Source organism: Aythya marila (genome assembly GCF_965140915.1).
Source record: "Aythya marila genome assembly, chromosome: 7".
In the NCBI taxonomy this organism is placed as follows: Eukaryota; Metazoa; Chordata; class Aves; order Anseriformes; family Anatidae; genus Aythya; species Aythya marila.
Window position 1 is genome coordinate 19,432,022 of NC_139048.1, and position 12,638 is coordinate 19,444,659.

Below are 12,638 nucleotides of genomic sequence, written 5' to 3' on the forward strand. Positions count from 1 at the left end.
ATAAATTTAGTTCTTACGCAGCTGCTGGCATTCAGCTCGTTCAGCAGGCACACAAAAACCTCAACCCTCCTCATTAGACTGTGACGGCTCTGAAGTTTCCCAACTGGGTGAAGAGCAGTGCTCTTTTTGAGGGCTTCCTCTGCAGCCGGCAAGTTTTATTCGTCTCTCGTCTGATTGCCTCAGACAGTCTTCCGCTGTAATCTGACATGACGATTTTAGGATGACAGTGATGGGAAACGAGGACGCCTACACGGAGCGTCCCTTTCTCAGTTACGACAGCCCTACACAGAGATGCTTAGAGATGCTCCGAGCACCATGCTGCCTGTTCACACCACCTGCTCATAAAACTTCATTCCTTTGCTTCCTGTTTGTTGGCCTTTAGGTTATCTGCCCTGCCGTGCTGGGTCACTGGGCTTGTCCCTGCTTTATTTAGCTCCATGGGCTGCAGCACTGCTCAGTGTTAGCAGTGCACACGGGTATGTTCCTGTGTGGGGTTCCTGCTTCTCCCAGCTGAACGTCAAGCAAACATAGATTTCCATGTGCAAGGTAAACACGTCTTTTTCTAGCTAGCTCCTGCTGCAATTTCTTTCTCTGTTTCTCATACTGTAAGGCAAGTCAGTATTTATAAAGTGCTCTAGGTCCCAATATGCTAAGGTATGCCTTATGCCAGTTGCGGTTTCTGAAATACTTTTTTTCAGATCAGGCTGTTGGTCATGGCTCAGTTCAAGTCTCCCTGAAACCAGCGGGATTTCTTGTTGGCTTCAGTGGGACCACTATATCTACGTGGAGAGTTGGTTTGTTGCATCTTCCAGGAAATAATGCTTGATAAGCCACAGCAAGTGTATGTGCCTTAGTCTGCAATAACTGGCTTGCATCACCTACTTCCTGGTGTTCTGCTGAAGGTGTGGGACACAGCTGTGATGTCTTGTTTCTTAGCGGCATGTATTTTCTTCATCTTATTTATTTACTTTCTCTTTCAATAATATATTGCTTCAGCTGTCCTCATATAAAGGTTTGTCTATATTGTTCACCCCAATTGTTGCTCTGAATTCTGCGTTTCTGCCATAATATATCTCTGTTGATATCTGCTCATATCAACAGAGGCTGATCTCCAGACCTGATTGCATTATTGGTGGAATTTCCATCAACTTACATAAAGCCATGATTTAAACTCTAGTGACCATACGCAAGTTGGCTTGCCTTGTTTTTTATCCTGGTTTTAATACATGTATTCATTTCCACTCATTCTTTCTCTGTGCTGGCATTTTGTTGGCCGTGTTGACTGCTGCTACATTTTGAAGAGAAGAAATACCTGTTAAGGTCTTCTTTTTCAAGAAGCACTACTGCTGAATACAGAACGAAAAAAAAAATGCCCCTGACAAAATGGGGATGACGATTTTGCTTTCCATGCCTTCATGGAAGAATATCCGTTTATTCTATATGGCAATACCATCTCTTTTTTCTTCAGTAACATCTTTAAACAAAAAGTTGACCTTCCTAAACAAACAAAAGTTTCCTGTAGGATTTTTTTCATCGTGTTTTCTTACTCAGAAACGGTAAGCGTAACTCAGAGGCGAAGTATCAAGAATTTATAGAATCTAAGTCTCCTGAGCACTTGTCTTCCTCCCAAAAGATTTCTATAATCAATTTTCATTGGTGAGCATAAGCTATTGTGACAGATGTGGGAGAAAAAGTGGGAACATGACATATGCATATCCCAGTGATCAATATCAGTAAACTGGATAGCATCAGCTATTAGGTAGGCACGGATCTACATGATGTTAACTGATCTGCGGATAGATGCTGAATTCTTGTCCTGCTCTTACATCAGGGACCAGTTTAATGAGTGTTATATATAGGAACGAAAAACAGAACACATCAAAATTCTGCTTCTTTTTCTTTCCCTATATTTTTGTTATTTTTCCCCTTGATATCTTGGATGTGTGGTGATATACTTCCCCTTTCCCTGCTGTATGGTTGGAAGGTAACCAGAATTGGCTGGATTTTCTCTTACGAGTAACAGGTCCTGAACATCCTTTGCATGATGAAGTGCCAGAATATCTGCTTGCAGATGAACAATGCAGTATTTCTCAGTGCAACCCTCATTTACCAATTTCTGAAACTTGTTTATTTGTGACTCTTGGGAACTCAGCATTCTGAATTCCCTTAATGTTGCTAAATATGTTGATGTGTCAAGTGCCCTGACTGTTGTTCTGAAGTAAATGAGTACAGGTTTTTAGGCTACAGAAGGAGTAAGTACATTTACAGCATGTTTTATCTTCTGGGTGTAAGGAGAGGCTACTGTGTAGCCTTCTCTGGGCATGCACTGCTTGCCTGCGTACCAAAGCATCAGGCTAGTCCCAGGCGAGACCAACTGTGCTTACCTGACAATGTGATGGGTACGAAGTGTTCTTGAGTCACTGGCTGAAGTAGCCTGCTGCACCTAGAGAGTTCTTTGCTTTGTTCCTTGTGTACAGGGGCTGTGCTTTCAGGAAGGAGAGGGTAGTTTGCTGTGTGTGTATGCTTGGTGTAGGTTTTTTTAGTTATTATTAAGTTTGAACATTAAAACCTTAATGTATGTGTGTGTGTTCATTCACAGGCGCACGTATATGTTCTTAAAATGATTGGATGTAAATAATCAGTTGCTGGCATGATTAGCTAGGAGCTCTGAACTGATCGCTTGATACAACTTTTATTAGCAGACTTTTGCTTTGAGGTTATTGTTCTGCGGTTTGAATGTGCTGCCATTTCAGTGATGAGCATACCTTTTCTTTCAGCTTAGACTAGACATCTTTCCTTCCAGAGAATCATTTTCCTTAACTAGTTTTGAATTACTTATGTAAGGATGGTTAAATGTGTTTTTTCATTTGTGTGTTTTCTCTTAGATAATATTATGCACGTACTCTTTCACCTTACAAACTATCATTAAAAACAATTTGCTTAAAACTCTCCAAAACATCACAGGTCAGATTTTTACAAGGATCTCACTGTAACCAGTGTTTGGCTAAATAACTTTATTGGGTTCTGTAGGGCCCAGTTCCTCATTTAGCTAAATTTGTGTGGTTGTTTAACACTGAGTTTGAAATGCTGTGGTTCAGAATATTTTGCAAACTGCACTAATAAAAATGGGAAGATGAAATTTCAGGCAAAACCAGGCTGGTATGTAATAAGTAGGTATTACTAAACAGGGCTGATATCTACAAGTTCTCTTTCAAGAGCTTTTTGTTGCATGTTTTTGGCCATATCATGTTAAATGTTGCCAAAAATACCCCAAATGCTTTCTCAATGTCATTTTTGGGAGGTTCCACAGGATTAGCAAACTGTGCAACTGAGCATGGGGAACGTGTGGTATCAAGCATGTAAACAACTGAACGTACAAAGCTAAGTAGACACTGAGAAAGTCCACCTCTTCTGAGAGTTGATGTGGGCTGCAGTCTTCCTGTGTCTGTTGGCAGCTTAAGAAATTACAAATTATCGGTTGCCTAGGGGTTTTTTAATTTGTGAATGTTTAAAATTGTCAATTGCTTTGGCATATTGACATGTTTAGTGTACCATGAGAATTCTGGTAGTTGCATTAAGTGCATTTAATCTACAAAAGACAGTATGTTACCCCTTTTAATCTGTTCATAATTGCTGGCTTCTTGTGTTTGTATCCCTCTTTCTGCTTTTAAATACATGAAATTGTTTGAAATGGCATTTTCACACAGGTAAGCTTAATGCATATTGTTTCCATTACCATGAAGGGTGTATATTTTAGGATCAGGTCTTCTGTAGTTCATATAACTTGTTTCCTGAGGGAAGGATTCACTTTTATGCATTGCATCCCATAGACATGCATCCATTTTAGACAGGTTGTCTGGCAACAGCAAGATAAGAACATCCATAAACATCTTGTATGCCAAACACTTTGCAGTTTACTTTTTGTTGTAAATTGGGCACATGGCATATGAATGCACAAATGGATGTGATGTTAGTGAAACATAGCAGGCTTATGGTCTCGTGCAGAAATGAAAATTTGTGCTTCCAGGCCAGGCAGCCTCAGCTCAGCAGAGGTAATGTCCAGAAGTAAATGTGACACAGGAGCAGAGATGCAAGGCTCAGATGCCATTATTTTAATAGCTGCATGCAAAATCATTGATGAACCTTGATGATACCTGATTATATTTCATAGATTAAAAAAATTTGACAGGAGGAAGGACTAAGAAGTTTGTCAAGCACTGGCTTTATATAAACTATTAAGTTTATTGCTTTTCCATGATGGCCTGGTGACTGCCGAAGAAATAAAAGGCATGTTCATTTGATATGATGCAAAATACCATTTCCTGCAGAAATAATTAAATGTTAGGTTCTGTCAATCACAAGATCTAGTGCTGACAGATCTTTTGTCATTTAACAATCCATCAGCTCTGACAAAAGAAGAAAGTAATTCATAAAGACATTTCCCATTTCTTTCCTCTCATCGTAGGCACTTTGGACAATTAAGTGCATGTGCTGATACAGTCGATGACAATAACAGCCCCCTGCATGAACTAAAAGCACATGTTCTTTGTACTTCCTATATCCCAGGTGTAGGATTGCAGTGCAAGATTGCATAAACACTGGGAGAGGTTGCTTAGAAATCTGGTCACAGTTATGAAACCTGAAACAATACCTGGGTGTGTGTGGCTGCGTGCTTATAGAACAGCTGAGCATTCATGCTCTTGTCATGGTGCTTGATAGAAGAAATGAGTTTCACTCTTGGATGACTTGCAGCTTGACTGTGGAAGGGTCATTCAGCAGCTCAGTCCTGAGTAGTTTTGGAACACAAAATCCAAACCATTTCACAATTTTCTCCTTCTGTCCTGGCAAGGGACATCCAAAGCATTTTTCTTTAGGGTACCCACTTGCTAAGGCTGCATTGAGTCTACAGCTGAGTTTGGAGAAAGGGTGGTGTAACACATGGGTGTTGTGAGTGCACGAGAGCACCTCTGGCTGCTTGAACTGCTGTGAAGGAGTGGACAACCCTCCTGGCTCAGGCAATAGGAACGAGTGCTTTGGGGTTTGCATGGCTGTGTGAGTTACATAGCTGTTGCTCTTATTGGAAAACAGGTGCATTATAGTTGGGAAGCAAGGGTAAAATAACTTAAAGTAACAAGTATGGGAGACAGGTGGATAGGAGGGGAGTGGCAGCTTTGAGGTCTCTGAAGAGAGGCAAGCCATTTATGCGAGAGTAACTGAGGAGTGGTGGCAGAGGGAAAAGGAGCTGTCCAGGTGGAGGAGGCAAGGTGAAGGGTCCTGCAGGGGAACAGATGTGAGCTGAAGTAACTGTAGAAGGGATAAGACAGCTCTGCTGCCACAGTAGCGAGTGAATTCAAGGAGAAGAGAAAGAAAGGAAAGTTGGGAGGGGAATTCAAGCAATGGCAAGCAACTGCATCCAGAACTTAGAAAAACGTGCCACGGTAGGAACTGGTAGCAGTTCTCCTATTTGTAATTCATTTCCTCCACTCCTGCTTTCCTCTTTATTTCCCTGAAGCCTGGCTCTTATGGGGACCTCAGAGCAGCAGTGGGCAGTGAGCGACTTGTGAGAAGTCTTTGCTGCTCTTGCAAGCTTTTACTATCTGGATGATGATTTTTTTTTTTTTTTTTTTTTAAGTGCCTGCGAGGTAGTTCTATTTGAGTAGGATGAATTTTGAAAGGCAGGTTTCCCATTATCCCATGCAGAAAGACTGATCTGTTTAAGGAGAACCACACTTGCTTTGAGTGGTGATGACTGTGTGGTCCATGCTGGCAGATGCTGAGTTCATCCTGAGCTTTCCATTCAAGTGCGAAGACTAATGCTTTTGCAAGAAGGAAGGATAGCTTGTTTGGAGCTGTAATTACTGCACTGGAATGTGTTTTACTGTGCAATGAAAACATATTGGGAATAGTCTCTGAGTACCTTTATTTGTTGAATAGTGAGAGGAGTAATGTCATGGAGACTTCGCCTTTTCAACTCCTAAGTCAGTGTTAATTTGTGAATGATCTAAAAGATCCCAGGATGAATGTATTGGTGATGGTTATAGTGTGAAAAGTGAGCTTTTGTTTGCTTGCATTGAGCCTGTCATTAAAATACATCCATTGCAAAAGCTCCATCTATGGCTTTTCAGCTGTTTTCTAGCTTAATGACTGGAAAGTGTATACCTTACCCTTAATGTACTGCAGCATGGAAAACACCATCAAGTGCTGTCTCTATGTAATATCTTCCACAGTATATATTTTTTTTTTCCCTTAAGGATAGATTTTTATTATTTTATTTGTAAAAGAGAATTAAATGGTATAGCTAGACCTCATGAAACATATTACTTAGAGGTGTTTCTGTTGCTCTTTTTTTATTAAAAAATAATCTTTTTGGTTCTTTGCAGAAGTTGGAAAGAAAAATACTAAGAGCATTCAGTGGAGATGCTGTTTGAGTGGTCATAGTGAACTGGAAATTGCTGTTACACGATGAAACTCAGTTATTTATCTGTTTTCAGCCCACCGCATTTTAAAGTCTGGGTGCATGTAAACTGGGAGAGTTGGAGCAGCTGTTTCAAAAAAATGTTAGAAGGTGGAAGAAGGCAGGGCTAATTGGTGACCGAAGGTTGAAGCAATTTTAACCAGGTGAGGGAGTTGCTTGGTCATTGATAGGCCAACCTAACTGAAAAGATTGTGTGTGGGTATTTGCAAATCCATGTTGGATCTGGTAGTGGCTGTTGTGTCAGTTGTCATTCCTTCAGCACATGCCTGAGTTGGTGCTCCTCCTCTTTGCCAGTACAAGTAGCCCTTAAGAGGACAGAATTTGTCCAGTCTGGGCTAAGACTTCAGTGATTTCCTGTTGACTTTATGGACATACCTGTTTTATGTGGTAATGGAACAGAACCATAAAAAAACATTTACATAGCCGAGTCCTTTAGAAATATCTCAGATACTTATATATGTGTACGTGCACTCTGTATAGAGGAATATTTTATAAGCCCACTTTTTGTTTAGAAATGATTACACATGCAATAACAATACCAGCTGTTCCCAGTCATGTACTGACTAGGACCTCTGATAGGTACATAGCCAACAGTAGACCAATAAAGATGATACGAGCATCTCTCACACTGCTGGCATCCATCAGATAAAATCACAGTGCTGGGAGCAGAGCAGAAAGACTAGTTTCTGCGGCACGGCTAAGAGTGTGTTTGCTCTGCATCACTCACTGTGTTGTGCAAATACAGCTCTTGTCCTCCAGCCTCTTCAGAGTTACTGAGTTTTAGCACATGCTTTTCAACACAGGTGCCTGTGTAAGCTCAACCGTGCTCCCTTGCAGGCATTTTCTTCAGCTAGTAGCAGTATTTGGGGAGTGTTGAGTTAATGCAAAGAGCTCGGCTCTGTTTGATTTTTGTCTCCAGGAATTTCACCTGCAAGTCTTTGATGTCTAGGGCTGGATTTCAGACTGTCACCTGCGTAGGGCTCTATGCGTTGCTTCAGGCAGAGACTTCTTGGCCGCAGGTCTCACTCTTCACTACCGTTTCTTCTTGTCCCACATAGCTGAGCTTTGTTTACCTCCCACACATCCCTGCAAGGCCAAGCACAGCCTGCTTCCCCCAGCACCTCACACGCAGGCAGTGACAAATCTCCGTGCTTGCCAACTTGCGTTGCTCTCTCGTCGTCATAGCTTGAGAACACATCCCTGCCCCCCTTCTTTCTCCTGCATTCTGTAGCTTCAATGAACTTTTTTTTCTGTTGCTATAGTTACAATGTCTTTGATGAAATTAGCTGGGTCCTTCCCTTACAGTTGGAGTCAGTTCCTAGCAGTGCTTCTTCTGGCAGGAGCCCAGTCCAGTGTTAGTCATCACAGAAGCATCATGTCTGTATTCTTTGGGGGTCTTTAGCTGTTTGTTTCTGTTCCAGGGACACTGATACCCACATAATAAAAGCTCATAGTCATCTCTCAAATCAAGTTCAGCATTGCAGGATGCAGATCTGGCATTCAGGTCAATGGTAATTTAGGCCACAGCTACACCAGACCTTACATCGGTCCTTGCTGATTTTTGATTTGGCTATCAGTCAAAATTTGTCACTTCTCTGTTCTTCTGAAAGAGTATTTCACTGCCCTTTAGGTACTCAGACTCCTACAGATAGAGGATTTCAGAACACCTTGTCTGCTTCCTCAAATTTTTAAAGGAGGAAGTGCAATTTATATCTGTCAACCACGGCAGTGTCCATGACCGTGCGGAGAGGCAACCAGTGTTGTAAGATGGAGCCTTCCTGCTTTTGTAAGCATATGCAGAAATTTTTGCTTTGCTTTCACTTTTTCTCGGCACAGAGTTCTCAAGCTGCTCAGGGAGTGTGCTGTAAGGAGAAATGGCTGGGGGTGCAGAGATCCCAAAGTGTGGGGGTTGCATCTGGGTGCCCAGCCACCCAGGTGGGCTTGATGCAGGATTTGGTCACTGAAGGTGACTTGAATTGTGACAAATTACAAGCCTAAGATCTGAAACCATGTGTGTTTTATCTGAGCTGACCTAGAAGCAAGTGCAGTTGGCTTCCTTTTTTTTTTTTTAAATGTCCCCGTTTGTTATGTATGCAGGACTTCTGTTCTTAGTCTCTGATCTGTTGGTGCCAGAGAGAACTGGAAGAGGGTGCTATCAAAGCATCTCTGTTAGGTTCCTGAAATACCAGATGGAAGGGTGCACTTCTAGAAGCTCTTAGCCAGCACAGAGCCCATAGGAGGAAGTAGTAAATGTGCCCTGTTTCGGGAGGTTTAAGTCTCAAACAGCTTTTCCTCCCAGCTTCACAGAATTAGAGAAGCATTGATACAGATCAGTAATGAAATGTTATGACTGGCTCTGTTTGTAATATTTTTAGGAGAACGTTTTTGTTGTTGGATTTTATTCAGAAAATCGAACAACAAGCCTTTGCAGATCAGTTTCTAGGTTCCTACCTGTGGAATAATCACATCCATTTGCACTGATGGTAAATTGATGTTCAGAAAGCAGGAAGCCATAAAGGATGAAATATTTTGGTGAAACTTGTAGTTTATTTTGGTAGGAGATGTTTGTTATCCGTCAGGGCTTGCATAGTGAAAAGTAACAGATATGTTCGTCACCGACTTCAGTTTTAAGAATTGTGGCTTTTGATTTCCATCTTGTATGATGTTTCCAGCTTAATTCTGAGTTCTGTGGTAGATAAGAAGTTCCTCAGTAGTTCTTGCTTCGTCTCCTGAAATGACATGCATGTGGTTATTCAGAATTGTTTCCAGGCACCACTGGGATACTTCTGTTTACATCACTGGAATGTTTTCTTTAAGCAAGAGCTTTCAGTTTTAGTGGTTGGATGTTTGCCTTTAGATCTCGATGAGGCAGGGCTGAAAAATATCCTTTCCAAATCAGGTGGCATCTGGGGAAGGAGCTCTGCAGTACAGGTAGAAGAGGTCATTGTTCTAGTGTTTCTCAGTTTGTATTTGTCTTGCCTATTTGATTTTCAGCAGCGTAATAGCTTGTTAAGCAAACAAAACAGCTTAGTAAATGCGGCAAATCAAGCTGATGTCAATAGAAGCAACATCCTTAAAAGTCACAGCTGTAAGACTTTCTCCATAATACTTGGTTACTAATACCAGGTTTAAAATATCCTCATAACTGTAATTTGTTCCTTCAATGATCTTCTTCTTCCTCTTTCAGAATGAGAAAGCTTTGGGCCATTCTGTGAGCCGCTCCAGTAACATCTCTAAGGTATGTTCCTCGATATAACTGTCTTTGATAAATTTGGGGATACTGGGTTTTCTTTCATTTCAAAATTGGGGTGGTATATTTTAGAGCGTGACCAGTAGAAAATGCTGCTCATGACAATCTGTAGTTGATAGTCACTCTCCTGAAACAGTAGAATCCTCTGGTGTTGTGCAGATTGTCTTTACAGGTCAAATGAAATGGAAGCTACAGTAGGTTTTCTCTTTCACACTGTCAGCCTCCTTAGCTCAGTAGGAGCAAGATAGATGGCACATGCCTGAGATTTTATCTTGGGGAAAAAATGCTCCAAAACCATCAATCGAGTATGTTCTTTTTTTTTTTTTTGCATAAGCTGTCCAGTGTAAGACGCGTATAGCAATATACCCCATAATATGTATTGGATACGTTCTTGAGAATTACTTATTGTCACTTCAACATTGAATTATATTGCTAGTGTCATGACGTGCATTGCTATTAGGTCATGGCTATGTAAGTATTTTGAATTGTTTGCTATTACAATCTTGGTCTTGTGAGGGAAACATGATGCGCTGCTCCTTGTAGTCGCACTTCAATATAACAAATGGAGACCTCAAAAGCACAGTTGCTTTGTTTTTTCATCAGGAAAAGAACGTCTTCTGTCCAAGACAACCTATGGCAATAACACACCCTATCCCTACTTCTGCTTAACAAATAAGAGGACTTCTAATTAGCTGAAATCTAATTTGCTTTGAGTTTACCTTTTTGCTTGCATGAATACAATTGTTTAAAGCCTTCACGCAAGCAACATTGTTCTGGCTGACCAGTATTTTTCACAGGGTGCATAAACCTTATCCCTTCTGTTTCACCGCTGTTGCTGGTAGTAGTGACTTCTAATGGCAGACTCAAATCACTTTATGCCATTTGGGTACTTCGGGATATGTGAAGCGATTTGTGCCTATCTGCAGCAAAAGAAACAGTGTCTGTACTTAATTTATGGTTTATATGGGCACAGATAACTTTCACTTTGGAATAGAAAGGCAGGATTACTCGATGTCTTAAATAACAAGCAGGGCAACTGGCTGAGTGCGTAACATTGACCAAGCCAAAGGTGTTGTTATTGTGGAGTGATGTAGGACTGCATTTTGCATTCAGCTTCAGAAAATGTGTATTCACAGGATTTTGAAGTAAATATCAGGTGAGTATAACTTTTTATTTGTACTTTTCTGAAACGGCACTGTTGCTATTCCTTCTTGCCCTTGCTATTCTCTTCTTAGGGATCCTTACTGTTAGTTTTTTTTTTTTCCAGGCATTTTTCATTAGAAATTTCATTTTTTTTTATCAAGTATCATTATATTTTTTCTTCGTGTGTGTGTGTGAAATTCAGCACAACAAGCCTTTTGGCAGCAGCAGTTTCATTCCCATTAGGTTGTTCTCACAGAGGAGGCCAGTCCCAGCAGAAGCAGCATACGCAAAGCTGGCTGCACAGTTCGTTCTTAATTCATCAAGAGCTGGTGGCGTGGTAGTGCAATGGGAAGGACCTTGTACTCTGGCAAAGCTCTCCCTGGTGAATGAGATGCCAATATTTGCATTCTTCTTGGAACACTGAAATGTTCAAAGTGATTGCTGCGTGTTGCAAAAGTTCTCAAGGGGATCTAAAGTCAGCTTTGCCAGTTCAACTTGTGAGAATTTTTGTTTCCAAACATGAGCTTCCCAGAGGTACAAACATTCTTGCTGACCCTCTGTTGCCTGTGTCTGATCCACAACCACTTCACTCTGGAGGTAGCTCCTAACAAGGGCAAGAGGTGGAAGTCCTGCCAGTGAAATCAGTCACCTGTTTTGCCTCTTCCATCTGAATGCTGCCTTGTGCATCCAGACAATTCAGTGCTAAGCTGCAGTAATTTATTTTGCAGTTCACCACTGGGATGGCTGTCACAAGCAATTTGTGGGGCAAACCAGGAAGGATTATAGTAGCGGGATGCTGTGGGGAATCTTGAGTGTGTGAAACATTTTTCATTAGTTCCAAGGTTTAATATGAAAGTGCCTTTTATTTTTATTTAGAATAGTGTAACAACCTAGAAAGTAATTCAGGTTGAATACATGTAGAGGAAAACGTCGGGCAGTGCTTGGCTGCCTATATAGACCTTTCTAGAATCCCCAGAGCTTGCTGACACTGCACTATTTTAAAAAGAACCATTTAACTGAAGTTGAGTTTCATCAATTATATGCTGCTTTACCAGATATGTTGGGGTGTGTGTGTGTTTGTGTGTACAGAAATAATGATCACACTTTCTGCAAATGACTGTTTCAGCTGTTATTTTTTCCATCCAAATCTAGCTTACAGTGTAGCAGAGCTGCTACAAATGCTTGGTGCTGGCACTTGATTCAAAGCCCTTTCTGGTGCTGCTATGTCATTATGAACCTGCTGTGATTATTACTGTGTGTCTTTCCACTGTTCTCAGTTGCACAGTACAACCTGAGTGGAAAGGATTGAGTCAGAACTCAGCCTCTAGCCAAGAGAGGATGCTGTGTTACTCAGTGTGACCAAGGAAAGGAGTCAGTGCCCTTGGGCTAAAAGTGATCAAGGAGGGAGGCAGACAGATGGTGCCACTGAAAATAAAATCAGCTGGTGAAGGTAGCAGGACCTCTCCGAACTTAGACCTCTAGTGTTGGGGCCAGGTGGAGCCCTCCCTTGGGAGGAAGGGGCAAAAGGCAGTCCTCCAAGGGGCAGATGCTAAGAGAGGCTGAAGAGACACTGGTACATGCGTCCAGGCCAAGAGAAAAGAAGAACATTTGGCTGGGGATGGAGGCCAGAAGCAGCAGAAAAAGAAGTAGGGGATAAGATGTAGGAGGATCTTCATATGGTGCTATTAGGTTTTATGCAGTCTGTTGCACGCTGGGGGATGTGGCATTCCTCCAGGCCCTTCTTTGCTTTTCTGGTGTGTATATTTCAAA

At 41.5% G+C, this 12,638-nt stretch overlaps 1 protein-coding gene across 2 annotated transcripts in view; it reads left to right on the forward strand.

Annotated features, from left to right (window-relative positions):
* MARCHF8 (membrane associated ring-CH-type finger 8) overlaps positions 1 to 12,638 on the forward strand; it is a 94,486-nt gene that overhangs the window by 59,349 nt on the left and 22,499 nt on the right. For both annotated transcript variants that reach the window (XM_082765455.1, XM_082765454.1), the window contains exon 3: positions 9,663 to 9,713. In XM_082765455.1, the coding sequence (XP_082621581.1) occupies positions 9,663 to 9,713 (51 nt within the window). The remainder of the gene's footprint in view (positions 1 to 9,662; positions 9,714 to 12,638) is intronic.